Source organism: Spodoptera frugiperda, chromosome 29 (assembly GCF_023101765.2).
Source record: "Spodoptera frugiperda isolate SF20-4 chromosome 29, AGI-APGP_CSIRO_Sfru_2.0, whole genome shotgun sequence".
In the NCBI taxonomy this organism is placed as follows: Eukaryota; Metazoa; Arthropoda; class Insecta; order Lepidoptera; family Noctuidae; genus Spodoptera; species Spodoptera frugiperda.
Window position 1 is genome coordinate 1,691,408 of NC_064240.1, and position 20,349 is coordinate 1,711,756.

Here is a 20,349-nt window from a genome sequence, read left to right on the forward strand (position 1 = left end):
TTTCATAGACGTCGAAAAAGTAACAAATAGTTTCAATTCAGCTTAAATTGGGATCTTTAATGATTACTTAAACTATTCCTTATTAACGATTTTGTTCCGAAAATAATTGCTAAAGACTTGGTTAAGTAACAATTAAATGATTCTGAGTTCTGCGGTTAGTCAGCTTTGATCTTTGCAAGTTCTTCAGAATTATAACTTCGATATTCATTCGTATCTCGTTATACTGACCCCAACCTATTTAACAAAAGGTTAAGAAAAAGTAAATACAAAGAGAAAACCAGACCATGAGGTTATAATTTTACATTCAATGCTTTGTTATCAGATGCAATTATGAACTAGAAATATGAACAAAGTTTTTATGCAAGTTAAGACTTGCGTGATTGTTCTTATCGCTAAGAATAGCGTACTTCCATGTTGTGATTCAAACTGATTGTTGTGTCCTAGTAAGTTTTTATACCAAGGTGATGTATGTATAGTTAATGATATTGTTGTAACTCTAGCAATTTCCATTTGAACCATTTAATTGAATTTAAATAAAATGAAAAGTATTAGCTTCTGTCAGTAGCGTAGTCCGAGTTACCGTATCATAAAAAGTATCCTAGTATCTTATACCCATGTCAGCTCATACCCTGTCTGTATACCAAATTTCAACCAGTTTCAGCGTCATTGACGGACAAACGTCCAAACATCTAAACAAACAAACTTTCACATTTTTAGGGTTCCGTAGCCAAATAGCAAAAAACGGAACCCTTATAGATTCGTCATGTCTGTCTGTTAATATTAGTGTAATCTGAGGCCTTGCCACATGTTATGGGATAGTTTTGTATTAATTGCTTATGATTAGGTTACTAGGTACTGCCCTTTCATCTCCCTATACCATAAAACGATTATTTAAAAAATAAAATCGAATATTATTTCTGAGTGATCATTATGTGTAATAATTAAATGTCAAGTAGATCATTACACTTTGGAGTTAGAATTGTACCTCTTAATACCTCAAATAAAATGCCTCTTACCTCGTAATTCTCTAAATCATCCAATTAGCAGTTAAGTATTACTTTATCCTGAATATAAGCCTCTTAGACTTAGCTTAACAACACTTCAATGTAGTACAAACTTTTACATTCATTAATATTATATAATGTAGTACAAACTTTTATATTCATAATTTTATTCTGCGAAGAACTTACTCATATTAAGTGTTTGTGACATATTATTTTTTGATACTCGGATTTTTTACTGAATCGTGGGTGCGTTTACAAACATACAATTTCGCACGCACATGACACTTAGACCCGAAACAATTTGTAGATCATACAAAGAATTGCTCTGTGCAGGAATTGAATCCGCCACACATCGGGAAGCCACAGCCACATCACCGACCGAGCAGACATTATGAGACACGTTTTGATTATAAATATAACATATTATGGGAATGATCCCATACTTTCAAGAATTTTGTTCATCTGAAATCTAAAATTTTTCAAATATGCAATTGAGCTATTCGCCTTTTCATCGTACTTCCGTATTTTACGCAAATAGGATTTTTTACAACAACAAATTCAACGATACGAGTACCAACAAATTGTTGGGTGATCAGGGAATTAAACGAATTTTTTTCTTTTGCTGTATTCCATGCGACTCCCCAATTAACAATTCCAAGCCCCGGGATACGGATAATCTTGTTTATTAACCAATTGAGAATGTTAAACTTCATTTAACTTTGTTGGAGTTTAAATGTAGTCTGTATCTGGGCAGGAAAGATGTGGGTCACGATCGATTTGATGCATAAATACATTTCGGATGCTAAGCGGACTTTACAGGCGGTAAATTTAAACCTGTCGCCTATTTTAGATTGGTCAGCTGAATTTTGTGGACGTTGTAAAACTGTAGAGTGGAAGCTTCATATTTGGCTTTTTTATACGACAGTGGCACGAAAGCACACGGCCCACCTGATCGTAAGTCACTACAGTGACCTATGAACGCTTGCAACACTTGGGAAGTTACATGCGCCTCGCCGACCCTTTAGAGACCTATTTGGTTTTTATGAGAGATGCGATATGTGAAACTTGTGTTACTTTCGAACATAAATTATAGTGTTTAATTGTTGGTTTACCTTTACCAAAAATAATAATATCAATTATTCTATTGGTGTTTTGGTACGCTGAAGGCTGCTTTAATAGTCGAGTGATAATAAGAACATCTATGGAGTACGGTTTCTCAGGAGCCAAGGAAATACTGAACACAGAGACTAAAATATATCTACAAAGGAAACAGATTTCTTCTATTTCATGCAAAGGAACTCACAAACCGGCTAAGCGTATCTAAATAAAAATTAATACATGCAGCTCTGTTACCTCTTTAGGCAAAAAACAGCCTAACGTAATGCTACGTATTATAATACTAAAAATAGGTCAAAGAATATCCTTCAGGGATCTCGTGTGGGGTCACGTCTAGACTTAATGACGTCACTTGGCACATGGCCAAGCTGTTTGGCATTGGAATTATGGCTATGCAGTGACAATGCTGAGTGGGTGACGAGTGTCGCAGTACAAATGGTACAAGGAACAAGGAATGGTGATTAAGGATTGACGATTGGAGATTAAAGGAAGGCAATTGCAGTGTTTTGTGTTAATCTGCGATTTACTTGGTATTAACCTAAGTAGTACTCCTTCCTATCTGCATTATTTATGTTTCCAAGTAATTTTGATGTTTTTAAATAGTGAGAACTATTTACAATAAATACGAACATAATTGTTTTCACCAAACAGTTTCTCAATCACACTCATATTTCACAGAAGAAATACTTGAATTGGCAAAACATGAAACTTTACTAGTCTAAGCAGTGTGATAAGAATTGCAAAAATAAATAGCAATATATTCAAAAGTATCGCTACCCATTTCTTATCAAGAACCCGAACAACAAACAATATTATTATTTATATGACACATTGACGTGGGTCCGAGGACATCACCTTGAGCGACCCATGGAGTCGTTTAACATTCAGTCCGTGCTCTCCCTAAATTAGGGGTGATTTATGCCACTGGCAATACCTGACAAAGCGCTATGCTAATTGCCTGTCAACCGGGGATAAAGTCTTCATTATTTAAAGATAGACATGGATGCCAATGAAGGAAATTAGGATTATAAATCATTATAACTTATTTTGTAAACAGGCAGTTTGGTAAAGGGTAGTTCTTCAGAGACAAAATTTTCGATGTCTTTGGAAATATTTTTGAAACCAACTAACAAAACGGCATGTAATATTATTTTTAGTATAGTTTAGCTATATCAGTTACTAGGACAAATAATATTTTTTAAATAATTGCAGTCTAGGTACAAAATATTTTTTTTTTAAGCTTGTTCTTCTGATTCATATGGTGTGTCCGTTTGCCATTTTCCGGAACAAAGTAGTCGATTTCGCATTTTCCCTTTGATACTCCTATATAAATTATAATTACATCGAAAGGAGATGAGTTGTCCTCTTCAAAAAAAAATATGCATTCGTTATGACTATGTTAGTATGATTATAAATAAATAAATAAGAAGTGTCCGGCGTATAATACTGATTAATATGGCGTAAGCTACGAATGACCATACTTGGTTGGGTATTAATAATGAGAGTCTGGCTTCCTGTGCCGAGGGAAACCAGGCGTGCGACGGCCAAGTTAGGAGGCGGACGTGCGGCTGGTTGGCTTAGATCCAGGTGTTACTAAGGTAAATATCTGATTCATCTGTGTTTGGTTTACATGGCATCCTGATTACAATGCCTATTTTATAAAATTTACTTTACAGTTTTAAAACTTCAATCTATGTTTCGTGTGAAGTTTTTTGGTTATACATTCGTGTAGAAAAATGATAAGATTGAAGTCTGTATATACGATGAGTTATGCATGATTGTAAGCAAAATCCTGATTCATCTGTGCCTGATTCGTATGGTCAAAACCGCATATAAATCATAAAATAATGCTCTTGTTGCGTTGTCCATTTTTTTACTAGTCTTATTTTTAAATTAACTTAGCTATAAATGTTATAGCTACAATTTAAAAACTTTTTTTGAGGAATGTAATTAATATGAGTCTGAAATTGCTAATCCGCCCTGAGCAAGCGTGATGATGAATGCTCGTGACTTCTCTGTGTGAAAGTACTCGAAAATGGTATGCTAACAATTAAAATAAATACAGAGCTCATTTACATACAATTTTCAATTGTTCAACAGATTCATCTGTAACAATTTCTGATTCATCTGGGCAGAAAATATTCAAACGTCGATATCTCGAAAACTATTTTTTTTAAACGAGTCCCTCATTCGAATATACGTTATTTGGTTTAACTATTTTCATATGAACACGTGTTACAGATCTTAAAGTGGAATTAAATTTTGGCCATATGAATCAGTCGAAGAATCAAATTTCGAAGAACTACCCTAAAATGGTCTATTAAAATAAAAAATGATATTCTTATTCCGGAGGTAAAAGTTGTCATAAATAGTAATTGGTTATACTATGATACTTCAATAATTATGTAAACGTGAAAAATTTAAAATCCGCCGAAATCTTTGTCACAACTTTTGTAGAAACAAAACAAAAGTCACGCTCTTAAAAATAAAAATATGTAAAACCGTAAATACGGATACAACCGATTGCACAATTTGAAAACAAAATAACAATAAGGTACCGCGATCTAACTAAAGCTACAAAATTCGAAAGTACTAACTTCCTAAGCACGTCCTAAAGCACACAAAATAAGTAGAGCAGAAACATGGCGGCTTGGTACCGAAACTCGAAGCAATCCTCGTTTCGGGATAAATATTTTTATGGCCAACGGCTGTTTGCTCGCAAACCCGTGTCAGTGTGTTTGTATACGTGATCCGAGTGAGTAATTGCACTTAAAGTATAGAAAATGTATGGAAAATGATCATACGTTATTTATATTTCGCTTTACTAATGCAGAACGTAGGGATATTCGTGATAAAATTCATAAATATGTATTTTTGGAATATGAAAAGATGAAGGAGCTTCTGATAATATTCATAGACTAATCATTGATATGTTAAGTATGCTGTACCAGTCTTATGTCAAGACAATTACTAGCTAGTATTTATTTGAATGTAAAAAATGGAATGTATTAAAATCTACAATAAACAACTAAAACACTCCCTTTACATTTGTATTACAGAGTAATATATCAGTGCTTTCAATGATCAATGTATTTCCTTGATCCATCAATCCACCTCTCAATCCCTATCAGGATCAAAATATAAAAATCAAATACTTCAAATCAGTACTTTAAAGCTAATATCGCAGAGTTCCTTTTTGTAAATCCATCGTAAATCTTTACAAAGAATTCGGCAGTAAAGACGTTACATACAACGCGGAGCTGGCTTATTCTGGAGTATTTTGTCACAAAAGAAGTAAAGAGTAGGCGTGTGTCGGTCGTTGTGATCGTGAAGACGGCGATAACCCTTCGTTCCGCAGGCAAACGACCCTTAAACTGTTGGCAAGGAAGCAAATTGGACAGAAGTACAGGTTCAGTAACGATGTCAATTATAAAGGTGTACTACGGGTTAAATTAAAGAAAATAATGTACATATAATAGAATAGTAAGAAAAAGTCACATGTTTAAACAACTGACAAAACAATTTTATCGTTTTATGGGTCGAAGTTTGGCCGCTATCTTGCCTGATGATGCGGCCTACGATGGAGCACGTCTGCCCATAAGCTTTGCACTCGGGCTTTGAAGACAACCCATCAGTAAACACAGACTCCAGAAAATAATCCGGATTCTTGACGGAATTAACCCTTAATATCCTGAATTATTAATTTGTTTAGATTGTTTCATATTTCTTTACTCTTAAAATGAATAATCTACAAATGCCACGAAAATTAGATCACAATTTGGAATGCTAAGGTAGACGTAGTATAGACCGCTTATAATAAATTTTCTGTTAAAATATTTTAGTGGACTTTTACTAACAAATAAAGCCTGACCGATCTTTATCACTACTGAACCTGCTTTCAAACGGTGACCGTTGGTGACACCCATAATTGACCGTTTGACCTTGAGCAGGATTAAGGAAAGGTTTTTATTTGTGGTGAACACGCTCTCGCCCCTGTTTAGTGGCTTAGTCTACTTAATCGGTTGTTGTAATAATATAAGAAATAGAAATTGCCTCTTTAATCGAGTGGTTGGGAGCTATTTGATGTTTGTGTTGTTCAAGTCAACATTTTCTTATCGATGCCTTCTGACTAAAAGAGGGTAAGGGAAAATTGCTTGCGATTTTGAGTTATGTTCAGATTCGGAGTCAAAAAATGATTTGTATAACTCAGTTTCGCTAAAAAAATTTGCTTACCGTCTTGTGGCTGGAAGCCATCGTTATGTATTTTACAGTAAAAGGCCATTTGAGTATTTGGGAGTCTAGATTTTTTTTATTGTCTAAGAACATCGGGCATTTTTGTATGGGACACTTACCTACGGCGAACAAAAATAAAATTAGGTACGGTGGATAGGCAATTAAATCTAGTTCACAATGGTATAGTTCCCATATCTGTGGGTCGTGGCAATAAGGAGAAATTGGACATTTAAAAAATATTTATAAATGTTTTTGGGCAATAATTGAAGAGGAAAAAGGGAATCGAAAATAATTAAAACAACATATTTTTCTCTTAACTTTTGGCGAAGGACTGCGATGATGATGACGAAGGACTGCGATGTAGTAAGATAAGCTAGCTACCTGCGCGAGCGCAACATATGTATACCAGTTTTAGGACTATGGGCGAGAGTGAGAACGAAACATGCACATCAACTTGACGGATTTAGTCTGATTGGGTTTACAAAAATACCACGGAGTGATATTTTAACTTACTGAGCGGTCGTTTAGTAATTAGGAAAAATAGTCAACTTAAAATATCATTTTCATTTTACTAATTATTTCCATTTTCCCATTATTGTGAATCAAAATAACTACACAATATTAAATATGATTGCAAACACTTTCATTTAAAAATGTTTTGGTTTATGTTCGCGACTTTTAAAAAATCGGGTAAAAAACGCCCGATGTCCTTTTTAGACGTGTTAGGTAATTGATGTTCAGATTTTGTAACTTGAATTTTCGATGAAAATATTACGTCAATAAATAAATAATTATCCATTATGGTAGATTTCTAAAGTTTTAACTGCATCAGACAATACATTAACATTATTACCAAAAGTTACCATTTTAAATTTACTTTCCACTATTTTTTTATATTTTACTTTACACAGAACAATTAAACAAAAACGAATAATATTTTTTAATTGTTTGGTATTGTTTAATTGGCTTTTCAGTTGAAACAAACTAGAATTACGTCGTATATTGTAATAACCGCAATTACAGATAGTACCTCGTTGAAAATGTAATTGTTTGATGGTAACAATGCTCTAACAGTAGGGTTACTTCTCAGTTATCGTGACGCTTCAGTTTTTACCTAATTGGGTGAAATATAAGGTTGAGTTTACTTTCCAATTAGAGACGTCAAATAAGCTTCAAGAGTTTCTTATCTAAAGTTATATTTAATGGGTTTGTTTGAAGTGAATTTCGTGTAAAATATCTTTTGTTGTTTATTGGAAGACTGTTGTTTAAAGTAACTGGGAAACTGTCGTCTAAACATTGAACATTTATTTTAACAATCCAATTATATTTTATCAAAAAAACCACCGTATTCAGAGTAATTTAATAGTTCCTTTACCCAGTTCTTAGTAATTATTTTTGAAACAAAATCATTACTAAAGAATAATTTACAAAATGGTAGATATTAGTAAACAAAACTCAAAACTCAAAACTCCACTTTATTTTCATATCCAGAAATCATAATTTACCACTGAATAAACAAGGCACTCAATAATCCCTTTTTTATCCAGGCAAACAACGTGCTAGACAATTTCACGAACACTAGACAAACTTGGCAGCCTCATACCGTTATGTAACAAACTTTCACTGTATATTACATTTTGGTGAAATCTAAATCGTTTTCCTATAACCTTGGGGTGTTCGTGGCGGTTGTAAATCGCGTCTCTAAGGCAGCGAGTCATTTAACCTGGTGTTGATACAAACTTGGATACGTTTTTTTTTTGTATTCTGGACTAGCTGTTGCCGGCGGTTTCGCTTGCGTGGATAACGGACCCTGTGAAAAAGTAGCCTAAGTCACTCCTTATTATTTTTATTGAAATTTTCGTTAAAACTGGTTCAGCCATTTCAAAGATTAGCGAGAGCAAACATACAGACAGACAAATATAGGAAAAATATAATTTTGATGTGTCTTTGAAACATACAGTTCGAATTAAGCGGTTATTTTAATATTACAAACAGACACTATTATTAGTCTAGATTTTGTTTGAAGTTTTTGATTTTTACTGAACCTGTTACATCGCGTTTTCGTTTGGATGGGTCAGATAAAGGATTATTGGTTTCGTATTATCTTTGGGATTATTAAATTTAGGGTGGAGTTTTACATAACATTGCGACTTATACAGTCCTGCTCATACATTACTTATACATTAATTGTCATTAAGTAACAGTTATCTGTAAGCAAATAAATGTCAAAGTCCTTCTTTTCAACTTAATGTTATCATTTCTTGTCCAAACACAAAGACAACCTTCCGCACTAAACGTCCCAAAATATCTTGAAACATCAAAGAAACTGAACTTTATCTAATTTTCTCTTAATATCATTTTCTTCCTCGAAGCGGATCGCAGATGCCTCACAGCTCTATGATGATAAATTACAGTAATCATTCGAGATATTTTCCAGCAATCTATTTTCTTCTGACGAGTTCGTTCGCGATGACAGGTGATGACGAAGTACCGGCAATACTCTTTATATCCCAATTCCCTTGGAACCATTCGGATGGAAATATGAAATGAAGTTTCCTTTTGACTGGGATGTTAGTTCAAAGAAACGTAATGTGATGTGACTTCTGTTTTTGGTTAAAGAAGTTTTTTTTTTTTTTCTGGGAATGTGATTTTTTTTATTATTTGATTTTAGTTGTGAATGCTGTGTAGTAAATGTAGATAATGTTTAGAAGATTTAATTAATAAAATTTTGAATAACATACATACAGCCTCACGCCCCTCTCCGATGTAGATAGGCAGAGACAATAGAACGCCAGTTGCTACGAATCTTACATACCTCTTTCGCTTCATCAACAGTCTTCAACCTTTTTATGTATGCTCGTCGGTTAAGGTAAAAAAAAAAAAAAAAAAACATGGAAAATATCAAAGAAAATAAGAAGTCAATAACTTAAATAAATAAACACAACAATAATTCAATTCATAAGGACACTAAAAGTACCAAACACGTTTTCATATAAAAATACTCACAGACAAAAATATTCCCAGAAAAGTAAATACAAACATGACTTAAGTTTCAAACAAAACTGAGGCGAATACCGAAAGAGATCAAAAAATTCCTCAGGGCTCACACCAGTGTCCCAACATTCATAGAATATTAGTTTCTGCGACCCTCACAAAATACCAGCAGCCTCATACTGTAAGAAAAGGCAAGGATGCTGAATTATCCTTACTTTGTCAGACAATACAATTATGTCCGACAGTAAGACCCTCCTAAACCCTTCCTCTATACTCCCGTTCACAATACCGAAAGAAAACAAGTGTAACGGATTTATCAAACAAAATATTACCTTGAGGCTTTGTAAATAAAGTTTAGTCTTTATTTTACCACTTTTTTAAGGTTGCCATTTTTTGTCGTTCTGGAGGGTGATATAAGTCGCTGTGGGATTTCTTTGCATTTAATATTTTTGGTGTCTTGTTTGGTATAAAGATGTTTTTGGCAGACCTTTTGTGTCACTAAGAACAGTGTATGTCTAGGAATGTAACTCCATTTTTAAGATAGAGAAGAATACAATTGTAAGGAAAATGGGAAAGTGCAAGAAAATATCTCGTTATGTTTGTCATTCGCCTGCACTCTGCACTGTTGTAAGAATAGCATCACAGTTCGTGACTGTTCTCGTCTAATTCTATTACAGTTATTTCTGTTACCTATAGAATTTCCACTCTTAGATTATGCTCTATTTTGGTCGTTGTGTAGGTCGAATTATCACAAATGTAACAGCTAGAGTTCAAGCAAAGCAATTGTTAGGCTTTTCAATTGCCATATTCCGTGCTAGTACTGACTATTGAAATTGGGTAGCTATACAGTTGCGGCTTATTTTATAGGACTCAAAAATAACATTTTATTAGTTAATATGCTCTTATTATTTAGCTCGTTATGCCCGGTTTACATTATTCCAGTCCAGCGATCCAGTCCAGTACTGGATTGCTTACTGGACTGGATCTGTTACATCTACATTATTCCAGTTATTTAGAAGCCGTTGAAGTGTGAACACTACAGTGACAATGATTTCAAGAAGAGATCAGTTTCGAAAATGTTTTCAACGTGCTCAATCACTTTTGCTACAAGAAGCTATTAAGGAGGTTGATAAGGAACTAAAAAAAAGGAACGGATTTGGGTGAGAAATTGGATCAGCGAAAGAGATCAAAAAGGAGGGTCAGTAATGCTTTTGCAACAACTGAAGGTAGAAGATCCCAATGAACATAGACTGGCACTGAGAATGACAGCAGAAAACTTTGAAGAACTGTTATTATTAGTTTCTATTAATATCCAGCGTAAGAATACGTTGTTCAGAGATGCTATACCCGCAAAAATAAAATTAGAAGTCACTCTTTCTTTTTTAACTACTGGAGATAGTTACAGAAGCCTCAGTCGTATGTTTCGATTGCCAAAACCAACTATTTCAAAAATTATCTCTGTATACATATAGAGACAAACTTTATAGTTTCGTCTTCAGATAACTTCTTCACCATTGTTAAATCCTTTTTCTTCGCAAAAAAAGTCCGCAAAAAAACCAACACGTGTGTACTTCGTCAGCACTGGAATGGCACTGGATTGGCCGTCTACATTATTCCAGTTGCACTGGATTGATCGCACTGGACCGAAAAGTAGACCGCGAATCCAGTTACTGGACTGGAATGCTTACTGGATTCAGTTCATTCCAGTGCCGGTTTACATTTTTCCAGTAAGCAATCCAGTACTGGACTGGATCGCTGGACTGGAATAATGTAAACCGGGCATTAATTAAAATTGTGATAGACTTGATATTTTTTTGATTTATCATCAGTTGACCTCTCATTCTTCTTATCAAGCGACTTATGAAAGTTATCAGTCAGATATAGTGTTATGTTACTAAATGCAGATGTATGTTTTGTCCCAGGCACTTCATTGGCATGTGACGCGGGTGCAGTGAGCGGCATGCGAGGCGAGCGCTCGAAGCGGGCGGCCGGCTCGCTCGCCGCGCTCGCGACGCTCCTAGCACTCAGCTTGCCTCAGCTTGGATATGCTGAACTTACATCTAACGGTGAGTTTCACAGAAAATATTGGATGAACTGAAAATTATGGTTCATATTTTAATTGAGTTGTTTCTTGATGATTATAAATTAGTATTTAGATCTGTTAATGAAAAAACGTAATCGTGTTTCTCTGGGTTTAAAAGCGTATTGCACAAATCATATTTAATACAAAATGAGAGATTATTATCCGGAGCTTCGGACAACGTAATAGGATCTCTGGCTCGTTGCAGAAGGAACGAGTTGGTTTATAGTGAGTGAGAGTCTGACAATTTCTCGCTCTCAAGATGGGAAAAGTCATTGGATGATTTTCCCCTCAAAAAAAAAAAACTATTACATTCATCATAATTATCATTCTGATAAATTAGACTGAGTACATGTTGCCTTCATGCTTCCAAATTTTTACAAAATATTTTAATGCCTTCATAAAAATAATTGTGGCTATTTGCAAAGCTTCTTGACACAAGCAACCAATTTCATTTGGGTACCTTGTACCTCAGCCCATACCTATGGTCACAAAATGAAATTATTTACTCAGTTATTCCATTTCATTTGATTGAGTCCTTCTAATGCCTCGACAGCCTTTGTACCTAAGCTTTTGGTCCCTAAAGTATTAGTATAATGTAATTTGTTACTTTGATGTTTGGCTCTTTGATTAAAACGACCAGCTCCCACCTGACAGGTGATTGTGTTGCCATGTAAAGCGGATTACGTTTGTCGTAGATTCGTCGTAGGCTTTTGAGGCTTAATGCCAAGTTGCTTGGGCTGGTAAATAGCTTTAATGTCGATGTTCTGTTGAGGAAATGAATAAATTAAGTATTAATGTTATGATTTTATTTGATACTTATGAGTAAAGGTAATTCTCTGCTTGTTTGCGTTTGATCAAAGAAATACTCATTTTATTTTTATAAAGTATCTTTTTATGGTATTAGGTGGTACTAACTAATTTTTTATTTTTTAATTTCTTTAATTTTTTTAATTTTTAATTTTTTAAATTTTAGTTTGTATGTTGATGGATTTTTCTGAAATAAAATTATTATTATGTATGTTCTTTACATAATCACGGGACCACAGGGTCCCGGATCTTTGGAAGGCGTACGAGGGGCCGAAGCCAACTAGCAGAGGCCCGTTGAACAATTTTAATCTAAATGTAAGGGGACATCAGCCGGCGATTATCCCTGTATGCACTATGGAAGTACACCAAAGGACAATACCCGGTTGAAGCAGGATTATTGTAAGATACGGTAAAAGGAAATGATAGGGATATGGGTGTGGGTGGCTGTGGAATAGTTAACCGGTTAACTATGGGGACTATGGCCCCTGCCCCTGACCAATATTGAAAAATACGGATAAACAGGCAGGGGGTGACTCGCAAACTCAATAATGGGCCCCCGGAAACGGCCGCTAGCATGTAGCGACAAGGGAAGCAACATCCGTTGAGCTGCTTGAGGAAGGGGGGGCATCCCACGGCTATCAGAGCAATCCCGGAAGTACGGTCAAGACCCCTACCAGCATCTTACTGGGATACGTCCTTCCCCAAGTGGAGCTGAAGGCAACTCCACTCTTGCGAATCTCCACTCAAACCAGCCGATTAAGGCAAGAGTGAGGTAGGAGAGGCCACTCCGGATAGTCACGAGTACCAACCGGAGTTAAAAAGTAGGGCCTCTCCCGGGAGTCAGGTCCGTGGGGTCGCCACTGCCCAACAGCTCGCCACAAGCTGCCTAGTCGGTAAAACGAACAGATGGATCACTAGAAACACCAGAGGCGTTACAAGTGCGTTCTCGGTATTATCGGGGTTAGGAATTGGGCCTCCAGTAACCTCAATCACACAATGAAACACAACGCAAGCATTGTTTCACATCGGTGTTTTGTGAGGCCGTAACAAATTATATAGTAAAAAAAATATTGCAGAAGCATAACAATTTCAATGTCTTCTCCAGATAAATTAGATAATGTAATTCCAATATCCCATTAGAATAAATAGTAAACGTATTTTAAAGTCTAAAAAAAATATTACCTAGATTAGTTTTAGTCAATACAAACATAGAAACCTTAATTATCGAAACCAATCACGGGAACATACTGATAGAGAAGTTCATTGATCATTTGATCGATGTAATTACGATACCAGCACTCGAGTTTTATCGTAAACCAAAATGTGGGTATCGATAAAACGAATTAGGTTTTAGGCACATCACTATTCGTTAGCGAGTAAGTGCTTGCAGAAGCTAAATAGGGATCGAATGAACTTCTTTTATGGATTGACATAGGTACATTAAGTTGTAGATCGTCTACACTTTTACTGTTTTAGTAAAACTTTTTTTATTCATGTGGGTTTTTTGGGTAGCTACTGTTTAAAGTTTAAGTAGGTTTATTTGGAGTTTGAGACAACTTTTCTAGTTGAGATTTTAACTTGTTCGTAATTTTAGACATGATTTTTCTGCGCAGTTGTAAAAATGACTGACTCAGGAAAAACATCTTTAAAATTTTTGAGAATAAACACAAGGCTTATTTTGAAAGTTTAGTGTTTAACACAGTTTTTTACTACTATGCTATGGGTTATATGATTACTATGGCTATATTATATGGGTTTGATGTACTTTAGTCATATAAAAAAGTAGTAAGTACTGAAAACATCACTTAAATTAAAAGCATTATGAAATATTCATATAAAAAGCGACATAAATTATAATTCTAGTGTATTAACGCGAAATAATTTCTGAAGCTAATGACAATTGGGGCTATTAGCCTCATGGCATGGCACCATGTAATCAATAGCTAGTGCAATGAACTGCAATGCAGTCACTGAACGTTTACCATCAAATAGGCATATACATACGTACATAATATACTAACATTATATTTCCTAGGCAGTGCGCGATTGAGTCGCTACCATTTATTATTTAATTCTTATTAATCATCAATTCGTTCTTTGTACTTTTTTATTCGAAGAATGGCTTGATAAAAGAGTGTAGTGTATAGAAAATAGTATTGTACGTTCGCAAAGGGTGTTATTCCAGGACTTTCAAAGAATTGGCACAAAATCCTTCAGAAAAATATCGATGTATCGAAGATGATGATGTCACGTCACTATAGTAGGTATAGGTATTTTTGTTTCACGATCACTATCATTGTGTATTAGATACCATTAAGCATTATTCACTGTTTCAAATACCGCGTCTTTATTGATCTTATTTGAAAATCATTTTGCCAAAAATCATTACGTTTTTTTCCTTTTTTTAAACCGCTTTGAAATATTTAGTATCGTAGTTCCTAAAAAATATTCGTCTTGGGTCAACGTTACGCTAAAAAATAATGATACTAACACTTGGTTTATTACGCTTACTCTCCCACTTTGTCTCTCCTTATAATAAGTTCCTCTATTCTTCTTCTCTTTCCAGACCCACTAAGACGGGGTCTGTACGGTGACCTGTGCTCCACAATCGAGGACTGTCACTTTCCGGACGCGATATGCGACGACGTTCAGAAGACATGCCACTGCCACCCTGACGTGCCAATCAGCAACTACAAGGACAAGTGTGGGAAACGTAAGTATATATTATACTATTTCATTTTTTGTATAATAGGAAAACGTTTCACAATATACTGGAAACTTATAGAAGGTAAATGCGGTAAGTAGTACCATCGCGTTCTGCGGTTTCTTCAACCTATGCATTGGCAGGAAAAGTTTTGAGGATACTTCTTACAGAGATAATGAGAGACAAAAAGAGAGAGAGAGAGAGAGAGAGAGAGAGAGGCTGGTTCAGTATACAAACGTTTTTTCATTATACGGAAAATAATGTATGATATTGGTGGAAAAAAGCCTATAAATTTAAAGTCACGTTATTTAATTCCCACTGCTTTAAAACAATCCTTTTCTCTTTTATTAATTATCAAGAAAGAAACATAATTGCACAGTCACAACTGCTATTTTATTCACATTTAAATTTATTAAAAAATCAGCGAATGAGAAATTCTTCAGTTTTTAAAATTGGCTCGTGCATGTTTTGTTTCCAACAATACGAGTGGCTTGGTCATAATAGCATGTACATTTTTGAATCATATAGTCCCTAGTGAGTCTTACCATTTTTTCTCTTATTCCCCGTATTAGAAATATTTTACAAAATATATGTAAGCTTGGTATGTTCTTTTGAATAATTTATGAATATAATATTACTGTTGCTTTTACTGACATGCCATTTCATGTTTTATTCCAGATAGTTTAAGAAAAAAGTAATTTGATTCTATCATAACTGTATTTTAAATAGAATTATTAATATTAGATCTGTTCGGAAACAGCTATTCTTTATTATTTTTAGGGAATTTCTGGAATAGAAGCCAAGACGAGCAAAAATGTTGTTGAGGAATGTTATTTTTCGAATAATAATCTAGATAGAGGTTGTATTATTTGGCAATCTTTGGCGAGAAGTTTCACTATATTATTTTTGATAAATCTTTTTAATATTTTAAAATCAAGTATAAATTCTTGTTACAACACGAAACTTTCACCTCGCTTCGCCTTTTACCTTGGAATAATATTCACAATAAAACTACAATTTCATAACAATTTTCAAAAAGACTGAACATTATTATGTACGTCAAAAGTAAGAATTTCAAACTACAAGGAGACCGACATGCTTCTCAACATTTTCTAAATTAAAAGTTGCACTTTGGAAGCGTGTTTGATGAAACTTGTTGGCAGCACAGAGTACAGAGCTGTGTTTGTGACTAATAAACTTTAATGACTGATTCAAAAAGTCAATTAAAACTTCGTCACAGTCAGTCATGTCATGTCGTGTGAGCTAATGTCTTTTTTATTTTTATTCTGTCTTATCTAAGGTAATTCGTGTTATACAAGTGATTGGTGCTTGGTAAAGTTGAAATGTTCTTGTTTTATGTGGTTTATAGTTCACTTATTGATGTCATCTTTACGTCTATCTCTCTTTCTCTGTCTGTTTTTCTCTTTGTCTGTAATTTTGTGGTAAGGAACAAGTAAAACCTGGATAATGCTTTGCTATATTTTATAGCAAAGATATTCATTAAAATTAAAGCAACCTGCTGAAAGCATTTGAAATGGACTTCATTAAGTTTAATTTAAAGTTTAATTTCTTATAATGGCTGCATCATGAAAATTCATTAAGTAAATAAATAATGCAGCTTACACAACTCATGAAAATGCTAATTTATTAATTTACCCAAGCTTACACAATACAATACGAAGAAATCATGATTCTTTTGAAATTACCCTTTCTTTGAATTAAGTTAGTAATCAAAAGTTTTTCTTGCATGAATGTATGATTCATTCAGAATTACATGACTTTCATTTTCCAGAAATAATGTTCATGAATCAACATTAGCAAGGCATTCAATAAAAGTTGATACTGAGTCACTTGCATTACTCAGATCATCATCATCATCATCATCATCATCAGCCGAGAGACGTCCACTGCTGAACAAAGGCCTCCCCCTTGGTCCTCCACGTAGAACGACAAGCCGCCACCTGCATCCACTGGCTCCCCGCCACTCTGACGATGTCGTCGGTCCACCTAGTGGGAGGTCTGCCCACGCTGCGTCTTCCGGTCCGCGGTCGCCACTCAGTCACCTTCCTGGCCCAGCGGCCATCAGTCCTCCGAGCGACGTGGCCTGCCCATTGCCACTTCAGCCTGCATATTTTGAGAGCTATGTCTGTAACTCTTGTTCTTTGGCGAATTTCCATATTTCGGATTTTGTCGCGCAAAGATACTCCGAGCATAGCTCTCTCCATCGCGCGCTGGGCGACTCTGAGCCTTTCTAAAAGGCCAGCAGTTAGGGACCATGTCTCGGTACCGTACGTCATCACTGGCAACACACACTGGTTGTACATCCTGGTCTTCAGACACTGCGGGATTTTTGACGAGAAGACTTCATGCAACTTCCCAAATGCTGCCCATCCGAGTTGGATTCTTCGAGCGACCTCTTTCTCGAAGTTGGACCTACCTAGCTGGATGATCTGACCCAGGTATGTGTAGTGGTCTACAACTTCGAGTATATCGTTCCCAACGACAACCGGTATAGGTGCAACATGGACATTTGACATGATTTTCGTCTTGTCCATGTTCATTTTAAGGCCCACCTGTTGGGAAACGGTATTGAGGTCGCTGAGCATGGTGTTCAGCTCTTCCAGCGACTCTGCCATTACGACTATGTCATCGGCGAAACGGAGATGAGTGATGTATTCGCCATTAATGTTGATGCCGCGTCCGCTCCAGTCCAAGAGCTTAAAAACGTCCTCCAGTGCGTTCGTGAACAGTTTCGGAGATATAACGTCTCCCTGTCTCACGCCCTTCCGCAACTGGATTGGCCTCGTAGTCTCTTCCTGGAGTCGGATGCGCATGGTGGCGTTGTTATACAAACACTTCAAAACCTCGATGTATCTATAGTCGATGTGGCACCGCTGGAGAGACTGCAGCACCGCCCAGGTTTCGATTGAATCGAAGGCTTTCTCATAGTCCACAAACGCCAAGCATAGTGGCAAGTTATACTCCTCGGTCTTCTGTATAATCTGCCGCAGCGTATGAATGTGGTCTATGGTACTGAAACCTTTTCGGAATCCGGCTTGTTCGGGAGGCTGGAAGTCATCAAGCCTGCGTTCGAGACGGTTCGTGATGACCCTCGAAAACAGCTTATACACATGGCTCAGAAGTGAGATAGGTCTGTAGTTCTTTAGCAGACAGTTGTCGCCTTTTTTAAAGAACAGAACCACCACACTCCGTTGCCATGCTACCGGCGTGGTTCCCTCGAGTATGACGGAATTGAATAGCTTCTGGAGGACTAAAAGTATCGGTTTTCCACCCGCTCGCAGAAGTTCCGACGTGATTCCGTCATCGTCCGGCGCCTTGTTGTTTTTAAGCTGTTTGAGAGCCATCCTAATCTCGTACAGGCTGATGTCTGGGATATCCTCAGTGTAGTGCCGCGTCAGTTTAGCTCTTGGGTCCCGAGCTGTACCGACGATGGGTTGCCGTGATGAGGTGTATAACTGTCCGTAAAACCTCTCGAGCTCTCCGAGGATCTCGGACTTCGACGAGATGACGCTGCCATCCTCGGTCTTCAGCCTCGTCATTTGGCTTTGCCCAACAGACGAATTCTTTGCGAAGACTTTTGAGCCCTTGTTTCGCTCAATTAAGTCTCTGACTCTTGCGGCGTTATAGGCCCGCAGGTCACGTCGCATGTATTTCGAGATTCGTCTATTGAGCTTGCCGTATTCAGACATATCGTCTGAAGACTGCAGCCTCATCTCGCTACGATCCTTAAGAAGTTTTAAGGTTCCGTCGGAGAGCTTTTGGGGCCTGTTTCGGCGGGGGTCTTGAAGAAGTCTGACCCCACTGCTCGGACAGTTTCCACCAACCCATTATTTATCTCGTCCACGTTTCCACAATCAGCTAGACACTGGAAGCGATTTTGCAGTTGGAGTTGGAACTGCTCGGGGTTTTGGATCTGGGCACGTCCAGGGCGGAGCGTGGACTTCACCAGGCGTGACCGCTCTAGTTTTACATTGATGTTCAGTGTGCCCCTGACAATACGGTGATCGCTACCGGTTTTCACCTTCGCTATCACAGAGACATCACTGAATATACGTCTTTCGGTCGCCATGATGAAGTCGATCTCATTTTTGGTAGAACCATCAGGGCTTATCCATGTCCACTTCTTGGCCGGTCGCTTCTGGAAGAAGGAGTTCATCAAATAGAGTCTCTCCTCTCCATAAAGTCGACCAGCCGCTGGCCCCGATGGTTTCGCTGCCCATATCCAAATGGCCCTATTCTCAACTCATCGCTATTCCGTGTGCCCACCTTTGCATTGAAATCCCCCATCACAACGGTGAAGTGTGTTTCGGAGGAGTGTATGGCTTTTGAAATTTCCTCATACAGAGCCTCTACTTCGTCGTCACAATGTGTCGAGGTCGGCGCATATACCTGTATGACCTTCAGCGTCTCAGATACTTGAATAAATTTCTTGTGCATTGTAAACCTAACATTAAAGAAAAAATATTGAATAGCGTTTGGTATTAGCAACGCCTGTAGTACCTAAGTACTCATGTAATGTAATAAGTCATCTTAGAAATTCCTTACAAACCAACTTAAAATCAAGTCGAAACTTTGTAAAAGTATTTACTTGACATTAAGTCAAGTTTGTAAGGATAACAGGTAATATTTTAAGGTGGTAATATGTATAACAAGCTGTTATTTAAACTGTGACTAGTGATTTCACCTGTGTAACGTTCTGGTCTGTTACTCTAATACCTATTATCGTTACAAGAACAAGACCTGTGATAAATACGTCTGATTACCAAGTCACCCCATTTGTACAAGACATTCTTGTTTATGACAAATCGTTCATAAATAATTCAATAGGACTTGAGATATCTTCAGTAAACAAATAAACGTTTACAAGGATAGTAAACACTCATTTTTGTTTATGACATCCATTGTTTCTTTCATTAATGCGAATGGCGACTTTTGTGATCAAGACCTTTGTGTTACGATTTGAGAAAATGTTGTTCAAGGTTTTGTGTTGTATTATTTTTTAGGTAATGATGAGTTAACCATCCTTATATTTTAAGTGGATGTATTTTATGTTCTATTCAGGAGCCTAATGATATCGTCTATTTCGAAAGAATTTAGAATCGGACCTGATCTTATGATCGTCTTTCGAATATTTTATTGTATTGTTTGCTGGCTTACTGCCGTAATTAGAGACATTTAATGATTGCTTAAACTATTATTTTGTTACGACTTTGTTCCGAAAACAATTTTGCTAAGGACTGGATTAAGTAACCAATAAATGACTTCGATTACGGCGGTTTAACTACTTAAAGTATTCTACATTTTCCTTATAACTTTATCATATGAATGCATATAAGTTTTTTTTTTTTCATGTGCTAATACCTTTTTCTTGAAAACATCTGTATTAA

At 36.3% G+C, this 20,349-nt stretch overlaps 1 protein-coding gene across 4 annotated transcripts in view; it reads left to right on the forward strand.

The window, feature by feature from the left end:
* Positions 1-20,349, forward strand: part of LOC118268290 (uncharacterized) — an 83,353-nt gene that overhangs the window by 51,063 nt on the left and 11,941 nt on the right. For all 4 annotated transcript variants that reach the window (XM_035582721.2, XM_035582722.2, XM_035582725.2 and 1 more), the window contains exons 2-3: positions 11,270-11,413; positions 14,804-14,950. In XM_035582721.2, coding sequence (XP_035438614.1) covers positions 11,270-11,413; positions 14,804-14,950 — 291 coding nt within the window. The remainder of the gene's footprint in view (positions 1-11,269; positions 11,414-14,803; positions 14,951-20,349) is intronic.